This window comes from Crotalus tigris, unplaced genomic scaffold (assembly GCF_016545835.1).
Source record: "Crotalus tigris isolate CLP2741 ecotype Arizona unplaced genomic scaffold, ASM1654583v1 scf7180000019802.547583, whole genome shotgun sequence".
In the NCBI taxonomy this organism is placed as follows: domain Eukaryota; kingdom Metazoa; phylum Chordata; class Lepidosauria; order Squamata; family Viperidae; genus Crotalus; species Crotalus tigris.
Genome location: NW_024097717.1, coordinates 396,639 through 419,648, shown reverse-complemented (window position 1 = coordinate 419,648; position 23,010 = coordinate 396,639). Strand labels below are relative to the sequence as shown.

The following is a 23,010-nucleotide window of genomic DNA, read 5'->3' as shown; positions in this document are numbered from 1 at the left end:
TTAATAAGCAGTGGTGATAACAACATATGTACAAAATATTACTGAACCAATCATAAAGTATGCTTTAGGGCAGCTTACCTTTCACAAGCTCTGACAGTCCATGCAGCAATTATCCATAAGGAGATACTAAAAACCAAAAGTACAGTTCCCGGGCATATTGTCATTAAAGTTTTCATAACAAAACGTGTATTGAAGTTGATCTTGTTTAGTGCTCCAATGCTTCTGGATGAGGCATCAGTGAAAAGTTTGCTATGCAAAAGCATAACTCTGGCAATAAGATAAAGTCTCAGGAACATAGGTATGGATAAAATTATATCCACATCTGCTATTGTTGTAGATGGGGTATAGGAGAAGGCAAGACGAGCTGTCCATGTAAAAGTGTAGTTGCCAGGGATAGGATGAATAGCACATACCAAAATTTCCAAGCAGATGAAAAAAATGCGCTCATAAGTCATGGCTATTCTCCAATCATCTGCTCCATTGTCCACCATAAATAGCTGGAAAAGAAATGGTGACGTTCAGTATTAGAGAAAGATTAGCTTTAACAAATACGAAAAATTATATTTTGAATAATACTTACCCTCTAAAGTAGTGTTTCTCAACCTCACCAATTTTAAGACATGTGGTATGGACTTCAGATTCCCAGAATTCTCCATTCTTCATGCTGGCTGGGAAATTCTGGGAGTTGAAGTCCACACATCTTAAAGTTGCCATGGTTGAGAAGAAGCCCTGCTCCAAAAGATAATCTAAGGCAGCCTATCTTATCATTTAAATGGGTTTCAACTGTAGCAAATGATGTAAACTAGGAATGTTTTGTGCATGAATACTCGTATAATCCAGCAAGATCAATGGATTAGAAAAATCATAAATGAAATATGACCCAGGTTAAAACTATTCATATTTATCTAGTTTATTTTATTTTATTTTGCTATTAGGACTGTCACCAATATGTATGTTAGCCTGTACTTTAAAAAATAATTCTGCTTTCTTGCTCCTTTTTTCTCAGTGGTGATAATTAAAGCACCCAGAGCAATCCATGATTATTAAAGGTATACTCTGCTTTTTTACAAATTCATTTTGATAACTATATTGAAGTGAAAAATTAAACTATTTTTAAAAAGCAACTTTTAATGACTCTTTTTTCCTATGCAAATGAGAATAGGAATTATCAGAGCATATTTATCTAGTGCATACTTATCAGTGTATAAATTTATCTAGAAATAAATATTCCCATTAACTCATTAGGGCTCTTAGGTAAACATATAATGGAGTGAAGACTATATTTTTAAAAGCAGTATATAACCAAATCTTTCCTAAAGATTTTAAACACTTGCTTCAAAAATGTCACACATTGATTGCTCCCTAATTTATTTACAGGGGGAAACCAATCAATCTATTATTGTACTGGTGATGTGGCAATCAATAAAAAAATGTTTAAAAACAACAATAACTCAGCAATTTTACTATTAGTAACAAATTCAAATTCAAGATATCTTCCCAATAAGGTTAGGTGTATTTCAGAAACAATCAACCAAATTTAATGGAAATAGTCTTATCAATATACTACACTACTTAAATTTTCTTATGAAAATTAATTAAATACATGTTGTTTTATCTTCCCAACCCATCTCACAGGGTTGGTTGCTGTGGGTAAAAAAGGAGGTGGAAGATGTTGCCTCCATGAGTTATTTGTGAAAATAATAAAGATGGTGTGTGTGTGTGGAGAGGGAGAGAGGGAGAGAGGGAGAGAGAGAGAGAGAGAGAGAGAGAGAGAGAGAGAGAGAGCCTGGTAGCCGTATTATCTGGTCCAATTATTAATTTATCAACTCTAGAACTTTAATTTAAATTTAAATTTGGAGCAGATGAGGTCCTTAGTAGTAAAATTATCACATTTACTATTCTACCATTTTGTTACAATTGAAAACAAGTCATTACAACAGTTCCACACTCATATTGTTTGGCCTATTCAGACATGTAACCAGCTCTTATTTTTCCTGGTGCAGCAGGAAAAAATATGAACAAATATGAACTTGGTGTTGAACATCTGTCTCCAATAACAATGCAATTCCTGTACCACTGGCTTCTACTTGGTCTAAAATAATTATAAAATTGGCATAAAGATCATTTAATTGTTCAGGGAAGAACTTTTAAGGCCTATACTATACTATAATCTCAATATCAAATATGGATCATGATGACATAGCCATTTATCTTCTATTAGAAAATAAACTATTATTTTGGTAAATTGGATAAACATATTCAAATTTAGTGCTCTTAAATATCAACATAATAATCTTCTGTGATAAAAATATTTCTGTCTTAGCGCAAAGTGAGGTTTTACATTTTATTGGAGTAAGAAAATATTTTTAATTTTAAAACATGGTTGTTAAGAAGAAACTTTAAAAAATAAAAATTGGCACAGGCAATTTAGAATGTCTGGATTTAGAAGTATATACAGATTATACAGAGATTATAGAGAAAGGCAATTTGTTTCTGACTCTTAATAAAAATAATCAGCATTCTCAGGAGTTATGGGAGTTGTTTGGTTATATGTTTAAATATATCTTTTAATTGTTTTCTGTGTATATATAAATAGAAAATAACATTCATGCTACGTCTTTCAAATAATTCATTAAACAGTTAGGTAACAAGCAATTCAAGTATAATTCAATTCAAGATAAGACTGCTGATGAGAAAGTAAACAATGTAGTGCAATAGAACACCACAAATGTTAATTTATGAAGTCAGCTGTTTGGTGGGGAAATAGAAAACAAAGTTATTACTCCACATTAATCCAATGGTTTAAGGAGAAGAAGTAATAGAAGTGTTTACCCCTTTCCACAGACTGCTGAATTGTCCTGTCAACAATGAATATTCTAGGAGTGTTCAGAATGGTTCTCTTATTCCTGAGTAATCATATTTTTGATATAATGATCTAATAAAGATATTCACATCTGAATTATCAAAACAATTTAAACAATTGTACTTTTAATGTGGAATATTTTAGAAATTCTATTCTTTATATAGTTTAGTTTTTTTCTCTATTTTTTTGTTAGCAGCAATGCTATGTCATCATCAATACCATAATCCTAGTTTAAAATCAACACATGTTTTTATTTCTGTTCCTAACTTCATTCCCTGCTCTGTTCATCATTCTTGCATCCTGATAAGCCATGGTTTCATTTACAGAAACATATTGCCTGAGATTACAGAATATGTGAAACCAAAATCAACCCAGATACATTAAGATTTGGCATCATATGTCCATTAGTCCTTATGATAGGATCATGTCTGAACTCAAACAGGTCTATTATTTTCCCCCGAATAGTAACCCTTATCTTTGGGGAAAAGATTATCCAAAACTATATGATTAACTATTTATTTCCTAACATAACTTTAAATCAAGAGTTTCTTTTTTAAAATACAACACAACATTGTAATAACAATGCACTGTAATAGTTAACTATAATATGCAAGATGAGTATATGTTTGTTGCTGTACATACTGTCTTGATATAACAAGCACGGAGACCAAGTGTATTTTTCCTTTTTCTTACCAAATTGTAGTTGTAATGGAGATGATAAAGTATACAACATACCTAAAGAGATTACACAGAAATCTATGGCATAATTCTGAATATTCATGATCAAGATAAAATATATAATTATTATTAACGTTTTTGGTTCTGTCTATTCAGATTAGAATATTAATCAGATTTATGCATCTAGGTTTATAAACAAAAATAAGATGTTATCTCATTCTTATTTGCAGAACATAGAAGAATGTAGTCTCTTTTTACTGTCTCAATTCACATAATTTTAATTTTCAATATCCAATTAATGAACAATATTTATACCTATATAACATAAAAATTGTAAAACAACCTATTGCCACAAACAAAATGAAAAACAGAAAATAAAAAGGGAAATTACTAGAATTAGAACCTTAAAGACAATAAAATCATCTATACCGTTCTGTCACAGTTAATTCCGGATAAGGAAAAATAAGAGTATTTCCATTTATATTTTTAAAGAGAACATGAACTAAATCATTTTCTGCATTATGTTTTACTGGATCTAGTTTTGCTATAATGAATATATGAAATCATGTATTTGCTGAAATCAAAGCAAGAATGTGTCAGAGCTTTTTCATTATGATTAAATTTTGTAGTCCCATGGTGCTCACCAGAGCAGACAGATGAAGTATAAATCAAATCAAATCAATCAGTCAATACCAATACACATTTTTTAAAAACTCATCATCTATCACAGTATGTCACAGACTAATCCCAAAGCTTCTAAAGTGTATAAACACACATACACACAAACACACCTAAACCGGAAAACACGAGAAGTAAAGTACAGGGTCAGTACAATGAATTGATAGAGAAAGATGAATAAAGACTACAGAAAGAGGGCAGGAAACTGACAATATGGCTGAATAACTAGGGATCCATTGTCAGCAATAAACTCTTTAAAAAAATGGATTTGTCTCCCAAAACTTTTCCAAAAGTTAGTAGTCAATTGTACTATTATGGAAGAATGGAAATGAATAAATCTCCTGTAGATATACATATTATATTTTAAGACAATATGCTATTTGCTATTTATTAAAGCAGACCATCTTTTTTCATCTGTTTTGTGAAAGTCTAAATGAACTATTTTAAGAGGCATATTGACATAAATAAATCAATTCCTAAAGCAGACATATCTGAAAAACATTTTAATGGATAGACAAAAAATACTGAGCACAATGAAGTCCAAACCACTTTCTTCTAAGTCTTTTTTAAAGTTTGCATACTCTTACTACTATATTTAACTAATTCAATTTGCTCAAAATTAAATTGTGTTGAAATTAGTTTTTGTTTTCCCTCTTTGGTGTTCCTATGTGTATATGTGTATCTCCTTAACAGGATGAAAAAGAAATAATCTAAAATATAAATGTTTTTAAAGCAATTAAATCTAATACTAAATTATGATAGGCTTTCCTCCTATTTTATTGCTTTTCTCTGTTTCAATAATGTTTCAGTCAATAACTTGGCTGCCTTATTCATTTCTTATGTAATAATCCTAAACAGATACAACAGATACAATATCAGCTCCAGTTCAGACTCCTTCAGTAAAATGCCCCACCAAACCATATGTATTCAATGGAAACACATGGGAGGCAAAACTTAATGGTACCAGCATACAAATAATATGATTTATGTGCTTGCATCCAGTATCATCACAGCATTACATAATTGCTTAATTATTGCATAATGATATTGAGATGCATGTGTCATCATTCTGAAACCAGTGTGTTTTGTTCTGACTGTACATAGCTGGGTTTTTTCTTCAAGACAATAGAAGGACTATTTGGAAAACTACAATAGAATAGAATAGAATAGAATAGAATAGAATAGAATAGAATAGAATAGAATAGAATAGAATAGAATAGAATAGGAGCTGGAAGGGACCTTGGAAGTCTTCTAGTCCAGCCCCCTGGTCAAGCAGGAGAACCTATACAAGGGGTAGGCAACCTTGGCTTTTATGACTTGTGGACTTCAATTCCCAGAATTCCCATGGCTGGCTCAGGAATTCTGGGAGTTGAAGTCCACGAGTCATAAAAGAGCCAAGGTTGCCTACGCCTGACCTATACCATCTCAGACAAGTGACTGTCCAGTCTCTTGAAAATTTCCAGTGATGGAGCGCCCATGATTTCTGGGGGTAAACTGTTCCACTGGTTGATTGTTCTCACTGTCAGGAAGTATCTCCTTAATTCCAGGTTGCTTCTCTCTTTGATCAGTTTCCAACCATTGTTTCTCGTCCTTCCCTCTGGTGCTCTGGTGAAAACCTGAACCCCGTCTGCCTTGTGGCAGCCTCTCAGATACTGGAATACTGCTATCATGTCTCCCCTATTTCTTCTTTCCTTTAGACTAGCCAAACCCAAGTTCTACAGCCATTCTTCTGTTTTGTCTCTAGGCCTTTGATCATCTTAGTTGCTCTTCTCTGAATTTTTCCAAACTCTCAACATCTTTTTTGTGATATGGTGACCAAAATTGGCTGCATTGTTCCAGGTGTGGTCTTAGTAGGGTTTTATAAAATGGTACTAATACCTCACGTGGTCTTGATTTTATGCCTGTTTATACAACCCAGGATTATATTAGCTTTTTTGGTTGCTGCTGCACACTACTGGCTCATAGTTAAGTGATCGTCCACTAGAACTCCAAGGTCCCTCTCACAGTTACTGTTTTTAAGCCTGGTCTTGCCCAATCTGTATTTGTTCCTTTGGTTATTCCTGCTTAAGTATAAGACTTTGCTTTTCTCCACATTAAAACTCATTTTGTTGGATAGGGTCCATTGTTCAAGTTTGTCAATATCTTTTTGGATCCTGAATTTGTCTTCTGGGGTGTTGGCTACTTCTAACAGTTTGATATCATCTGCAAATTTGATGAGTTCCCCTTCAATTCCCTCGTCTAAGTCATTTATGAAGATGTTGAAGAGTACTGGGCCTACCTTGTGGTACCCCACTGCTTCTCTCCATATGGATGTAATGCCATTGAGGACTACTCATTGAGTATGGTTGTTCAGCCAGCTACAGATCCATCTGGTGGTGATGTTGTCTATTCCACCTTTTTCTAGCTTACCAAAGAGTAGGTTGTGGTCCACTTTGTCAAATGCCTTACTGAAATCTACGTATACTAGTAGACCAGCGAAACGTCCATTGCGTTTCGCTGGTCTACTAGTTTGGTCACTTTATCGAAGAATGAGATGAGATTGGTTTGGCATGATCTGTTTTAACAAACCCATGCTGGTTTGTTAAAACAGATCATGCTAGTTATGAATTTGTTTGTTTCTAGTTGTTCGCAGATTTGTTTTTTGATTATCTCTTCTAGGATCTTCCCCAGTATTTATATTAAACTGACTGGTCTGTAGTTTCCATCATTCCACTAGAATGATGATGGTTGTCATTTTTTTCCACACCCTTGCTCACACACTAATTTCCACTTTAGTCATTACTTTTGAGTCCAAGGTAGCTTTGAGGAGCTTAGCAGATTGCAAAGGGACAGGGTATCAACTCTAATTTTATGTAAGTAGATATGTTTGCACACATACACATACACACATCTTATTTCAGGGATCAGTATAGTTAAAACTATATTTTGACACCTGTGAATATTTTTGCCCGTGAAATTTAACACAAAAGACAATGATAAAAAATCTGCACAATGAAATCATGTGTTATTGTTATTGCAAAATTTTCATTAATTTTTATTATGAAGAAAAGCAGCACTTTTTGGTTGACTTATTTTACTAATTTAGAATAAACTAATTAATAATAACATGTGCTATAGATAGCTTCACATGAAAATTGATTCCTTTTTAAGATTATTAATAATTACATTAAACATCCTTTGTGCCTTGATCATTATTTTATCCAGTATAAAATATCTTGTAAGAAAGGGTTCCGTGTCTTTCTTGGTTGTTTGTTTCCTAAACCTGTATCACCAACTTCAGTAAACTGACTCACAATGGTTTAGAACAAAATATAAACATCCGCAATAAAGAACAATAAAACACCCATGGCAACAGAGGTCAAACAAATGCAGCATTAAAACATCCATGGTAGATTTAAAAATAAAACATTTAAAATACCAAACAATAACAAAAGAAGCTCAGGATGTCCATTCCCTAGAAAAATGCCATATGACAGAGCTCCATCTTTAGTTGTTTCCTGAATGTTCTCAGAGAAAAGGCAAGCCAGATATTAATGGAGAGATTATTCCAGAAGGTCATCATTGCAACTGAAAATCAGTTTCTCTTGAGATGATCTTTATGCAGAATGTGATTGCTTCAAGCTATGCAGGGCTTTTATAGGTTAAAACCAGCAACTTTAAATTCTACCCAGAAACCAATAGGGAGCCAGTGTAGGATTTGAAGAACAAGTGCTGCCGATAGCAAGTGCCAGTCAAAACTTAAATAACTGCAATCTTGTAATTTCCAAGTAGTCTTTAAAGGCTACACTATGTCGAGTGCACTGCAGGAATCCTGTCTCTTGATGACAAAGAAGGGCATGAGTCATTGTTGCCTGATCCTCTCATTCCAGGTAGTTATAACTGGCACACCAGTCAGTTGGGCACAGCTCCCTGATCATAGACTCAAGTGGCTAGTTTAGTAAGAACCCTAAGTCCAGAAAGCGCCTCAAGTCAAGACCTGTTCTTTTAGAGATGTTGCTTTTCCATCAAGAAATAATTGATGAAAAGGAAAATACCAATGTATCAACACTAACTTCATCATACCAAGGTTTAATTCTGGGTTATTGTTCTCATCTAGATCCTTACACTCTCAAGACACTGGGAAAGCACCTCCACAGCATGTCCAGTCCATCCAGAGCAGCTGATGATATTGCACCTAAACTATTAGACATAATGGTCTGTGAGAATAACCTTGATGAAAAGGAGGAAGAACCAGAACCAAAGCAATAGTCAGTTAAGACAAATCTAAGTCCAAAACAGGAAAGAATTGGGGAAAATGACTCAGACTTGTCCCTCCCTAGTTTTCTTTACAATAAAGGCAGGACTTGCAAGATTCTGTTACTATACCTCTATAGGTAAAAGAATTTTACTATTCATAACTTTGATGTTCAAGTTTGGTCTACCTTGAAGAGCTCATACAAATGGCTTCTCTCCAGCAGCTTCATGTAAACATTAAACAGAAAAAGAAATGGACTATCGCCTGCAGATCATCCAGATCATCCATTAGATATCATCTAAATGTCTTTACATTTAATTTAATTTAAATTAAATTAAAGTTTAATTTAATTGACAGAATACAGAATTTCTTCTTAGAATAAATATTTATTTTGGCCATTGGCCAAATAGATAAAAGAGAAATTATTTTATTTTATTTTAATTATCAGTGACATCGTAAATTATGAGTTTTGAGAATAATCAAGTTTCAACTAGCCCATAGGAGAGAGAAATATTTGATCTCTGAAATAACGGCTTCTTAGTTTCAGAAGTCTCAGATTTATATTCCAAACCCAAAACTGACTTGAACATTGTTAAACCCAATGATTAAGCATTGCAATGATTTATATTATCACATTAAATTGAAGAATCTACTTAACAGGACAAGGGATTCAATAAATATTTCTGGATAATACATATAACAAACTTCTATCAATTTCTGTTTGTTAATGGATACTGATGATAAGACTAGATTGAAACTATGTAGGGAACTATTATTGTATATATGCATATAGCTCATGTCCAGGTTTTAAGTTGAATGCATGTCAGTGACAATACTTAAAACCAAGCTGATATTAATCTTATAAGTGAATTCTTATATTTCAAAACTTTAATTCACATATATTTGTTTTAAAAGCAAGAATTTAGAGACATTACAATAGACCTTCATAAGATACTCCCCTGATATATCACACAATTTCAAAATAGCTGGAGAGTACCAGGCTAAAGAAGGCTGTTTTAGAAAAATACCATTGCATCGGGGAGACACTATTTATATATGTTTAGGTCCAGATAATTATTTCCATTCCATTACTCTGTCTACATTTTCTTGGAATCAAAATATAAATGATTTAGACTAATGGGCCATATTCTGTAATAAGCAGACAAAGAATCAAATGACTCCATGCAGTTGTAGTTGACATTAAAGACTCTGGAAATGGAGGATTTTGACAATTTCATTTTTTAAAAAGCACCAATAAGATATTAAGTTTTTCTGTGTAGCTTAAAATTCTTAAAGAAGGAAAACATATATTCTCCTCTGTTGCTAGTCTTATCATGCTACCATTAATCATTATTTTTCACTAAGAAGCTGAATTATTATATTTTTTAAACTCTGAAATATTATGAGATATTATAACTGGGATTATTTGTCATTCCCAAAACTTTAAAATTTTGCTCAACATTTTGAAAGAAATGTTATTTAGAAAAAAATGTTTTCTTTGCCAAATGAAAAATTGTATGCCTGTTTACAAAAAAGTTAATTTAGAGCATGTATACTAATTTTATTAGCTTGAGAAATCCTCTAAGCTACCCCCCCCCCAAGTTTCCAGATGAGGTATCCCCACCTTTGAACTTTCTATAGAAAGGTGAAATTTCACTTTTCACTAACATATTTCTCACATTAATTCAGAACACAAAACAGCAATTAAATATAAATATATGCTATATAAATATACCAATAAGAAATAAAACCATTCAGCATAAATGTAAGTTTGGGTTTTCCAGAACACTGTGAATAACTTATGAATAAAGATATACACATACACAACAGGTACTTAAATGGCTTAAATTGGTACAAAAAAACCTTTTCTGATATTTAGAGCTGTCCACAGTGCTGAACAAGGTAGATTGCTGGGTGTGTTATCTTTCAATACAGTACAAACTGAGTTTTTTTTAAAAAAGTATTGGCATTCATTTAAATTCATGCAGAATCATTTATTTTTTCCAGTAGAGGAAAGTTAATATAGTATTAAATTTGTTTTATGGTGCATTGTGTGTGTGTGTTTTTTTAAAAAAATCTTTCTATTGTTCGACATAACAGTAAAAACAATGAAGATCACCATTAGGGAGAGAGAAACTGTTCATTGTATTTCCAAAACATAGTCATAAAATCTAGATGAGATTGTTTGGGGTGTAGTTTTATATACTATACAAACACTTTTATGGTTGATTTTAAAATACCCATGCAGTTCTTAGAAAAAAATAACATTATGCAAGTGTTTGAATGCTCTATCACTAATATCCCTAGGGAATGTGTTACTGGAAAGCTCAAGGAAACAGTCTGCACTGAATGATTTCATATGATACTTTTTGAAACTAAAATAACCTCTGAATTAAATGTCATTCACAAGACAGTCATTATTTGGTACTCTGACATTTCTGAGTACAATGTAATGTTACTAACATCATAACTGGATGATTCCTTGTAGTACAATTAGAAAAAGCTTTTCCTGCTTTTGCTATCATGTGAATTAAATTTACTTCAAGGGCATTTAAATCAATAGAGAAAAATTAAATATGATTTAAAATAAAATATAAATTAAAATAACATCATTTATTACAGCGCTTCGTGATTCAAAGCAGAAGCCTCATTTGTCCATGAGATTTGCCTTGTTAAGGAAGGTGAGTTTTCTTTGAGAAAATTGCTACATTTGGCTTTGTTTGCATCAATTTTGTTATTAATATTTCTGTGAATAGTGAAGTTCGAAAATTAGAAAATGTTGGAGATTTCACAAGGACTGACTAATTTTAGCTAAAACATGTGTTAAAAAAGTGTATATTTTAAAATTTAGTATGACTCAAAGATATATAGCAATAATAATTGGTAAAAATAGTAACAACTACATAAGAAACTATATAAAAAGACTGTTTAAACTTTAAAATGTTTATTTATAGTACACCCATTTGCAAATAAAAAGGTAGAAGTAGCAACATTCCAATGCTGGTGAAAAAAAAGTTGTCATAATTTATTTAATATCTCTTCAAATATGTAAAAGTAAAGACTCTCTTGAGTAAAACTGCAAGTTATTATCCATTAAGTTTACTAAGCAATAATAGAGAAGCCTTTATCACTTATTTCTTTTGGGACAGGCAAGGAATATCTCAAAATTATTAAAAACTGGTAGCCTTTTCCTTCATAATCAGTTACTCAGAGAGGTGTGGTAGATAATGACTTTGTAACCTGTAAATGCATTTTATATTAATGCTTCAATCCAATTTAAGTCAATCAGATCATATGACCTTGAACACCTTCATAACGGATGGCTGTTTGGGGATATCTTAGCAGACTTAACAGTGACTGCTCACTACATACTAATATATACTCCACCAATGAAAACATTTTCTGTTAATGAAAAAAAATGGTACATTTTGTTCAATGTTGTATAGATTAAACAAAGTACCTTTTACAATGTTCTTCCTTTATGGAGATAATGAACCATGGCTGAAATTACTCTAATAGGAAAAAGAGCTATGCCTCTTAATCTTGAAATGAATCAGATGAAAATCTTTCTTCAAAATCAGAACTAATCATCTATCCTTTAACCAAAATGTATCTTGAATTCTAAGAATATTGTGGTTATTGCAACATTTATGGATAAAATTTAGAGGTTCTTGCTCTATGTTTTTATAATCTATTCATTTTTAAAAGCTACCCTGCTTTGTACATGAGACGTTTAGTACAGCATCACCAAGGTTTAATATTTAGAGGTGACTGGAGACTTCATAGTCATGTGATCCAGAATGGATTAACAACTATACACTTATTGCAAAACAGCAGGCATTATGCCCCTCACTTTTACATTAATAAATTAACTGCAAAGACAGATAAATACAGCTAGCACACGCAGATTTCTATATTCAAGACTTATAAGTAACAATATTCCATCTCCAAGGCAGTGAAAAAAAATGCATTAATGCAGTCTGCTGAGTTTCTATGAAATGTCCTTGAAAAATACAGATTCATAAGTGGTACATACCTGAATTTCCCTTGCATGGTATACAATAATCAGACCAAGCAGAATGATTGTAGAGAGACTAATAAGGCATTTAAGGGCTAATGAATACAGCGACTCCTGCAAGAAAAAATAGATTTTTTTTAATATGTTGACTTTTTTTGTCCCTTGTTTGTAAGATCTCAGAGAAAAATAATGGCTATCTGGTTTAAAAAAAAGATTTAGTTTACAGGCCAGGTAAAAAAATATAACCATTACATGACAACAGATTAATACTTAAGGATCTAACAAAGTAATGGGGAGTAATAGAGTTGCCCTCTCCTCCATCTTCATCAAACTGGTTTTCATACCCTACAAAGCTGGGCAAATCTTTTTGACAGTAAAAGGCTAAGAATTTCAAAGTCTAGAGGCGATTACCAGGAAATACCATGGCTATTAACTACTGGTAAATTGAAAATACTGCAGAAGTCAGTGTCAAAACTCTTCCATAATGTTGCCAAGAAAACTGCATGAACATATCCAAGAAGTTGAGTTCAACTCAAAAAAAACCCTTTGTTTTACTAAAATTATAACTTCATATAAAAAGTAAAGACTTCAAAGCCCCTCATTTAAAGAGCTGATATTCTCAAGGTTATTACTATTATCAATGAACTATCCAATGTCTTTTCCAGCTTTGCAACATTGGCAGCAAAGAAAAAATGTTTAATACTCAGCTGTTGCTATTCTGTTGAGAAGCTACAATCTGCTAGTGTCTGTATGCCAAATGTAGGGAATCTTAGTGGCAAGGCATCCCTAGTATTCATTCAGAATGTATGGATGATGAAAAATGACGCAAAGCAGAGATTAGAGAAGATATTCCAAGTCTATTGGTTGTACAAATCAGTAAATATCCGAGTTACTCTTTGAACAATGCAATACATCACAGCGTTTGCTCAAAAACAAAAAAGCATGGCTGAGTTGGCATTCTACATATCTGCAAGGGGAAGAAAACTTAAAACAGATACTCATCAAAGCAATCTACAAATCTAGTTGCCCTGAAAATGATTTCCATAAGGAAAAGTTGACAACTGAAGCACTATCATTGGCAGCTCCTTATGCTGGAAAACTCCCATTCCAGATTCCCTAGAATGCAGACTCAGGAACACCAGTCTTATGGCCATAGTTAGTAAGAATCTGTGATTAGCCTTCTCATCCCAGAAGCCTACATTTGGGAGAGGGTTTGTTAATAGCCAACAATCTTCATGGGGCGAAGTCAAGCATTCACGATCAAAGTCTGAAGCTGAAAGGGCAGGTAAAGGATGGGGAAATACTTAAAGCAAGTGAAGGAGAAGGGATAGAATAACTAGGGATAATGCGAAAAGCAGCAAAACAAAAAAAAGGGAAGGGAGAGAAGGCAAGGGAAGGGAAGAGGGAAAGGTGCTTTTAGAAATAGGATACAAGAAATACAATACACGAAAGGCGAGAAGGTACAAAGCGGTTGGTCGTGGAGCGCGGAGAGACTCGCTACCTTGGTGTAAGCGCCCCAAGACAGTTCGGTTTCGATCACCATCACTACGATCCCGAACATGCCGAAGATCAGCGCGTAGTCGCTCAGCCGCTTCCGCTTCTCAAAGAGTGCGCGGCGATGTCCCAACTTGTAGCCGATGTTCTGGTTCTTCTTCTTGCTGGTTTTGCCGCCGCTGTTGGTCTGGCTGCCGCCGCTGCCGCCGCTGCCGCCGCCGCCAGATCCGTAGAGCGCTAAGTTGTTGGAGTTGTTGTGCTCGGGCTTGGACACCACGATCTCGGGGCCAGCCGCGGCAGCTGAGGCAGTGGGGCTGGAGAGCGGCGGCGGCGGCGGCGGCTGGGGCTGCAGCGGCTGCGCTTCGGAGTCCAGCTCGTGGAGGTTCCTACGGGACGAGCTCAGGTTGCTGAGAGGACGCATGACGCCGCCGTTGTACCTGCAGCTGCTCATGGCTATTTCCGTGAAAGGGTTGCTCTCGCGGCGCTGCTGCTGCTCCTGAAGTTGGTAGTGGTGGCTGCCGCTGCCGGTGCTGCTGTTGGGGCTGCCCGCCGGCTCGGGCGGCGGCTGCTGGTGGTGCACACTATGGCACGGGTGAGAGTGGGAGTGGTGGTACTGGTGGGGCTGGGAGTAGTGGTGCGGCTGCCTGAACGAACTGGCATGGCTGGAAGGGGTCAGCTCGCTCACGTTGAGCTGGCTGCCCTGGCGGGAGGAAGCTGCGGAGCAAGAGATCGGCGAGGAGCGAGTCCGGAAGGCGACCGACAGAGGCGACGAAGTGCGGAAGAGCAGCGGCAGGTTATCGCCTGTGGCAGCCACAGCCCCGTAATAAGCGCAGCTGTTGCACTGGAAGCACGGACTGGACTGCTGCTTTGGCTGCCTCTCTTCACTGTGCTGCTGCTGCTGGTGGTGGTGATGGTAATGCGGGTGTGGGCGCTGCTGCTGCTGCTCTGAGCAGAAGCTCGTCTGGAACTGCAATGGGGTTTCCATGTCAGAGCTGTTAAAGCTGCAGGAAGACCAGGCGGAGGTGCACCCTGCGCAATGCGTTATGGTCGGCAGAGGGGAGTCCTGTTGCCGCCACGACGGGCCCATCCCGGCTCCCGTAGAATCCAGGCGACGAGTCCGATTGGTCGGGCGAACCAAAACAACGGGCATCACGTCACCTGGAAGGGGCGAAAAAGCTGCAGCGTGAGAAGAACACCGCGCGGGGAGGGGAGCCAAGAAAATCCCAGGAGCGGCGTTTGCTCTTGCTGGTGCTAGTCACAGCTATCAAACTGGGGACGCTTCTCTTCTCCCCCTTCGCTCCCCCCCCATAGGGGGGAATTCCTCCCTGCCGGGGGGAATTCCTCTTGCCACCACAAGACACCCCCCCCCTCAGTGACAGTCCGGGAGGGAGGAGGGGAGCTATCACCAGTACCATCCGCTGTTGATGCAAGAACTGCTCAGACAGGTAAGGGTGATTCCTCCCCTCCCCTCTATCTGGATTCCTCCAGAGCCTGTTGAACCAGGGCTTCATCCCCTGAACGATTATTGCTTGGTGCTTATCATATTTCGCTATGATATTCTACCTCCCGCACCAGGGAGGTAGTCCGCCCCATTTGTTCTCTTTTCCTCCCCCCACCCCAGAAAAGGCTAAATAGTGTTTTATTTTGAGGGGAGGTGAAGGACAAAGGAGGGAGATCCGACTGGATTTATATGCCGTATAAAACCTTTGCAGAAACTTTCAAGCAAAGATTCCACAATGTTTGTAAATTGCTCCCGAATCGGGGCCCCATTTTGGGTGGGGGTAGCGAAATGGCAAACCGTTTGGGGAGCGGGGGAGGATAGGGCTTCCCTGTATTGCGATGGGAGGGGTTATCCTCGGAGGAAACAAAGGAACGTGCGGCGTTTTCATCTTCGGATGGCAGTTTTCAGAGCTTCTACTCTGCAATTTTGCTGGGGAAGCCCAGGGATGCCCGAGCATGAAAAAGGAGGAAAAGATAGTAAGCAATAATCCAGTTCTCAAGCCGCTTATTCCAGCGTAAGCTTATTGAAAACTAGAAGACCGATCCGGAGTGAGAGCTCTGAGGACTGCGGCAGGGAAAGACCGCTGAGGAAGGAGGATTCCCGGCTCTAAACAAAGGGAAATCCCGGAATGCCAGCGCGAAAGGCGGTGCTCGCGTTCCTCCTCCCTCCCAAGCGACGAAACTCTTTCAGCTGCGGGGGAGGGGGGCTTAATCAGCCCCTCCCAGCTAGCCGGCAGCCCTTTCCAGGAGAAGGCGAGGAGCTGTGCGAGTGACCTTTGCTAGAAAGCGGCGGCGGCCCCGCCGGGGAGGAGGGGGGGAGCCGGGCAAGCCGCAGTAACTCCCGCCAGGCTGTGCATTGGCGCGGGGAAGCCCTGGCGGTGCAGTGAGAGGGCGGGGCGGGGGAGCCTGCAGCCTTCTCGGCTGGGGGAGGGAGGGTTTCCCCGACCGCGCGAGCGCGCCGCCGCGAGAGCTTCGCCTCGCGCACATTTACGCTTTTTCCGAAACATGCCGAGCGGTGCTCCGCTTCCACCGTTCGGCTGGACTGGGAAGCCGGCTTGGCTCGGAGCCCGCGGCGAGCTGTTCAGCCTTGGGCAAATCCTGTCGGGCGATCTCGCAGCCTCTTGGCGTCTCCCGTGCGGGGTTCCCTTGAATTTCCGGCACCGATGGGATTCTGCAGGACGGTGGGCAGACAGACAGGCGTAAATACAGAGAATGTAGCAGGGGCCATTCCGGGCACTGCTGCTTCGCTGCTGTGGAGGAACTCCCAGAACCGGAGCGAAGGAGCAACAAAACGGGTTCTGTGCTGTCTTTTGACAAGAGGGCCAGATTATGTCATTGAAACCGACCCAATCCTGACTTCCAAGCCTTTGCTATAAGCAAAGTACAGCCCTCTTAGAGAGGCCCCCCTTCCCTTTTTCTCTCTCAAGCGCTGGCTCCAAACACTACTATAAGCCTTGCAGCGAAAACAATCTTTTTATTTAGATGTGTTGCCACCAGGCTTTTTCTTAAATTGGGTTCGGTTGTCATGCTTTTTCAGTCGCTAATAACACTGAAGCAAATGACATCATCTGCTTTCTCACTCTCACTCTTTCTCTTTCCTCCTCTGGCTTTCTTTCAGCCACTGACCTTGAGGCAGATGACAAAATAAAATTATAAAGAAAGATCCTGGATATAATACTGTCCATATCTGTCTGTGCCAGGCTTTTAGATTTGATTTATTTAGCTAAGCTAAATGGTGGCATATATTTAAAAAACACTGCATTTTACACCCTTGATTTAATACTAACAGGCAGAGGCAAATATTCATGCTTTTTCAATTAGAGAATGCTTCATTGTCTATGGCAAGACAAAAATCTTTTCCTTTGTTTCATTTTTTTTTAGGAGGGGGGGCAGCAATGGGCTTTCTGCAGTGTGCTGGGAACGGCATTGTCCAAATTGTGTGAGAGCAGTATAAAAATTTGATTCAAATTAAAAATAATTTTCATTTTAAGAATAGACATATATATATATATATATATATATATATATGTTTTCTGAGGTTTTCGCGGGTGTTTGTATGTAGGTCTTTGGTTGTTCGGGTTTTCTCCCACGTAAAATTGGAAGTGTCTTGGCGACGTTTCGACGAAGTCCCATTCGTCATCTTCAGGCTGGTGTTTTCAGCTTCGTTGCTGCTCGAAGCACGAAGCTGAAAACACCAGCCTGAAGATGACGAATGGGACTTCGTCGAAACGTCGCCAAGACACTTCCAATTTTACGTGGGAGAAAACCCGAACAACCAAAGACCTACATATATATATATATATATATATATATATATACATACTCTTTTTGCCCAAATTATACTTTGGCAGAAACCTGAGAAAAGTGGATATGGGGATGCCCCCAGGCTTAGGTTGCACAGCTGTGACTTTTAGGCCATAGGTTTGACATAACTGGTGTAGCCCCTGCAGCCTTCCACTATTAGTACCTCCCTGATACATTTAGAGTATTAGATTTCTGCCCCAGGCAGGGGATGATTGAAACCCAGGATTCTGAAAATGGTAGTCTGACATCATCTAAGAATAGGTTTTAGGAAGGCAGAATTTTTTGTGGTGTCTAACTAAAATTTATATTCCACAAAATGTTTATATTATACTGTGTTGTATGATATCACATTGCAGTGGCATTTAAGATATTGAAAGGAGCGTGATACAGTAAGAAGGATGGAATGGGGATTTTTTTTTAAAAAAGTGATTAGTCCAGTTCATGAAAGTTATTGTAATCCATGCAAACTAATCAAAGCTGTGATATGTTACAACAATGCAAATTAAATATTGGTGACCAAAATTTCAATGTGAGGAAAGACTTAATGAAGATATCATATATTACTATTGATTACTATTAGCATTTTCTCTCATTTTTCTTTAAATGAAAAAAACGTTAGAATCAACATAGTTAGATTCAGGATTTTAAAAATCGCTTTAGAGGTGATAATATTGAAAATACTTAATAAGTTTAACATAGTAGATCTATCATTTTAGAGGTTTGACCTACTGTCATATTTCTGATTGTACTGATTTAAAAAATGTATATTCAGGAAATAGATATTTCAATTATTAATATTTCTTTGGAAATTAAAATCCCACAATAGAATAGCATTAATCAATGGCAGATTTTTCACTTCTGTAACTACTGTAACAGTCTATCAAATGATCAAAAGATTCACATGATAAGGACACTCCTAATGGGTCAACAGAAGCCAAACAGTGAAACAAGATCATTTTCATTAAGTAATTGAATTTCTGACTTGGATCCAGTTTCCTGAAATTCTATTCTGCAACAGCCCTAAAGTTGATCATCTGCTACAGTTTTGTCTTTTTTTCCCCAGCATGTTCTCATAAATAATTCATTTTAACAGATTCCAGAGAGAATATAATGCTAAGCACATTTGTTGCTTGTTTTTTTGTTTTTATTCAGTTCTCTATATCAAACATTCAACTGAGAGTATTTTCATTATGTAGCCTTACTTTGAACCTTGCCTGGCCTCTTGTTAAAACTTTGCTTGGTAGGTGAGGCTGCAAGCCCAGTGACTCCTGAAATGTTTTGGCATCTAGTATAATCTAATACGTTAATTATATCAAATAAGTTCTTTTAAAAGAATTTGCAACAGGATTTATTATTTCTGCTAAGATTGTACATGCTTCAGATATGATTCAGAAGATTTGCTTGGACCTTTTATGATTACAAGCATAGCATCTCTCTCCTATTTATTAAAGGGCAACGTATATTTTCAAGCTTTTTCATAAGCCTGAAAAAAATGCTGCTGCTTTAGAGTCAGATTCATAAAGCAATCACATCTTTTATTCAGATTCATCTAGAAGCATTCACATGAGGTCCAGGCACCTATTTCAAATCATTATGCAATAACTATTTAACTTGAATTGACACCATTATATTCAGAATCAGTTAAAATATAATTGCATATGTTATAATAATCGGAAAATCAAGGTAATTTTGTAATTCTTCAGATATTTGAACAGATTTTTATAATCCAAGAAACTGCGGTTTTGTAGTACAATAATCCAGGTTTGTAATGTCTTTAGAGCTGCAATTCACAGCATATTTCCTTGGAATTAACTTTTATTTAATTCTAAGTAGATACAATTAGAATTCCATTGCCTGCTGTATTATTGTTAAATACAAGTTGATTAAAGCAGATACCTTTTTAAATTAATGAACATTATTTTAAAAAAATATTCCTTTGTGCTGTATATTATATTACCAAAGCAAATTAAAAGGAAAAGCTAAACTTTTTATTACTTTTAATTCTTAAGTAATCTGTGTCTTAGCATAAAGCTTTCAAATCAATGTAGTTCTACATTGAAGGAGCAATTTGTATCATTGATGTATGGGATCAATATTTCCTGATTCAAAAAGGATTAATGAATTTTTGATTTTGTTATTGCTTTTTATTTTTTCTTTGAAATAAAACTTAACAAACACTTGTCATTGGCTTTACTTTCAATTATATTTTAAGTTCACTCTCACAGAATATAGCATTTATTCCATGTCCATAGCTTCCATATGTAATTAAGTATGAATTCTTGCTCCTGATTCTATATAGCTTTACTTTTATTAAGCTGTATCCTTAATTTTATTAAGGATATGGATATGTGTGTGTGTTTGTGTATGTGTGTATGTATGGATATCTCATTCAAGTCAGGGCCAATTACTTTGAATAAACATGTATAGGTTTACATTAATATGAATTATAAGAGCAAAACTCAACAGATGGTTCTGAGGAAGCCTCCATTTTAATTTCACATCAAATATAAGAGCTTGTAAATCTTCCATTGATTTGTTAACATCCTGTGCCTTCAAACCTTCATAAATAATTTTGTTGCTAGCTTCTAGAATATCATATGCATTCGAGGATCAGGACTACAAGGACTGAATGGGCCAATATATAACCCATTTATTTGCTACACTTTTTAAAAGATACATTTAAAATCGTTTTAAGTTTTTTTAATTATGTCTATGGAGACTCACAGTCACTCAGGTCACAGTTGTCCCAAAGGTGCTTTTCAAAAGGCAACTGGACTTCTTTGTTTTTTGAAGACATTTCACTTCTCATTCAAGAACCTTCTTCAGTTCTGACTAAAGAACTGTTTTAATTATCTAGCAATTGGTTTTGAATGAAAAACTAATATTACAATTTCTTGTTGGTGTATATAATCAATACTTACAATCACACATATAATACAGGGCATTCCAATAGTCTTAGTGCAGTTTTAAGCCTTTAACACTAAAAATTATAGTAAGGCATTTGGGACATCCTGAATTATTTGAGATTTATATCCCACTTTTCCTTCAGGAGCTCATGGTGGAGTACAGATGCAATCCTTTGTTTTTTCCCCACTGTGTGTGTGTGTGTGTGTGTGTGTGTAGTATGGATAGTAAGTCATTGTTGGAGTAGGAACTAACTGACCTGTATTCAAGTTCGTTCTCAGCTACTGCCAAAAGCTCACTTCTGGATGACTTTGGGCTCATTATATACCGTAATTGTGAATGAAGAGAGAGATTCCATACCAATATTCCTAAATTGATTTTATGTAGTCCGACTTTTTGTTTTCAACAATAGTTAAAATATGTTTTCAGTAATTACAAAATGTCCATAGCTATACTTACTGCATAAGTTGTATAAGAGTATATTACAGTTGAATTCTTAAAGAGAAAATGTTTAATATTTGTATGGAATAACTGCTAATTGTTCTAGACAATAAAAATAAAACTTAGGTAAAATATTTTTTAATATTTGCAGATGAACAAATTAAGAAAGATTGACTAGATGCTGCCACTGAGATAGACAGTCAATGATCTGACCTACCACAGTTTTCCATGGTATTCTTTGTTTAATGAAAAGCAGCTTAGAGAGTTCTGCTAAGATACAAAAGACAAGTAGAATATGATTAAATACTGTTCTCTGGAACTATTTTTCCGTTACAGTCTGCTTGTTCTACCCCTTCTTCATCCGGTAGAACAAAGTAGAGGAATAATTCTGAGCAAATGTAGCAGCAAAATTGTCAAGACCCAGATTCCTGATGTCCAGCTTCTTGAATCTGATTTTCATTCTTTTTTTAATAAAAGGCAACATTTTTTTTCTTCTGCCTCATTTCCTTTACATACATATACATAGAGATACACCCTTTTTCCAGATCCTAATTTATCAACTTGGAAAAGAGCATTCAGAAGCTTGCCAATTTGAGCTGAGATTCATCTCATATCTTGAGTTTAAATTCTGAAGGTATATATTCACCACTTTTTTAAATTGCAGACTAGCTCCACTGAGCTGAGCCTGATAACTTTGATCCAATAAAATCGATTTTTAGCTTGTTAGAAGAAAGAATGCTTGCTTTCCTTTTTCAACTATTTGTTTTGCATTGCTATTACCATGATCTTCATCACATAATTATTTCAGTTTTACATAAATCTTAAAAATGTTCTAACTTCCAAAAAGGCTGCAGAGATTTAGAAAGAATGAATATGTATATTCCTGCTCAATTGGCACTAGAAAATGTCAGCTAGACAGGAGTGGATGATGGATCCACTCCAGAATGACGTGAATATTCAGCATTTTGAAAGCAAGGCCCTCAAAACTATACCTTCTCAGGCCCCATAGTCTTCACCAATTCTTTTAACATTGTTGCTTGTGTGAGAAAAGCTTAGTAAAAAAAAACATTGAATGGTAAAAGATTCGTGTTCTGGACATTTATATAAACTGGAGGTTCCCTGAAAATGAGGCATGCTGTGACAACATAATACATTTATTTATTTACTTACTTATTGAAATATATTAGCTGCCCAACTCCAATGGAATCTGGGTGGCACACAAAACTAAAAAAAAAAAACCCTATAAAAATAGTGAGAAAAACATAAGCTAAGCCCTTTATGAATTTACATGTAATGTCACAATGCAAGCACAGAATAGCTGCCCTTTGGTTCACTTTGTCACAGCACACATTTGTCTTTTGTCCCCCTGCTGCTTCTTGCAGATGCCCATGCCTCATATCTAATGCTGCACAATCTCTTCTCCAATCCAGCCTAATTTCAGTCATTCCCCATCTCCTTTATCTGTAAAGCTTGGGGGAAAATAAATTGCAATACCTGCACATGTGTTATGTGTCTGACCTTTCAGAAGAGTCAGAAATCAATTTAGTCTACTTCAGATAAATGCCTGCTGAATCTTTCCAAATTCACTGCATATTCCATGTTACATGCCCTAATCTTGTATATACTATAAAAGGACATAGCCTTCGGTTTAGAATAAATATTCAGTAGCAGTTTTATACATTAAACAGATACGTGAGCTTGAAGAACTTGGATGAGGTCAATTTAGTCAGTTATTTTCTTTATGGCCAAATAAAATATTTCTTCCATCTTCCACTTGAGTAGAAAAACTATCCTCATTAAACCAAGATTGTTGACTGATAGCTTGCAACACTGCTTTGAGTCTAATGTATGCTCTGATCATGCTGGGGACAGAATTATTAGTCCTTGTTTAACAAT

At 36.4% G+C, this 23,010-nt stretch overlaps 1 protein-coding gene across 1 annotated transcript in view; it reads right to left on the bottom strand.

Annotated features, from left to right (window-relative positions):
* Positions 1-16,316, bottom strand: part of KCNN2 (potassium calcium-activated channel subfamily N member 2) — a 71,678-nt gene extending 55,362 nt beyond the window's left edge. The window contains exons 1-3 of the mRNA XM_039364568.1: positions 13,973-16,316; positions 12,490-12,585; positions 79-497 (exon numbers count right to left, since the gene is read on the bottom strand). Coding sequence (XP_039220502.1) covers positions 79-497; positions 12,490-12,585; positions 13,973-15,115 — 1,658 coding nt within the window. The 5' untranslated portion in view covers positions 15,116-16,316. The remainder of the gene's footprint in view (positions 1-78; positions 498-12,489; positions 12,586-13,972) is intronic.
* Between the last annotated feature and the right edge of the window lie 6,694 nt (positions 16,317-23,010).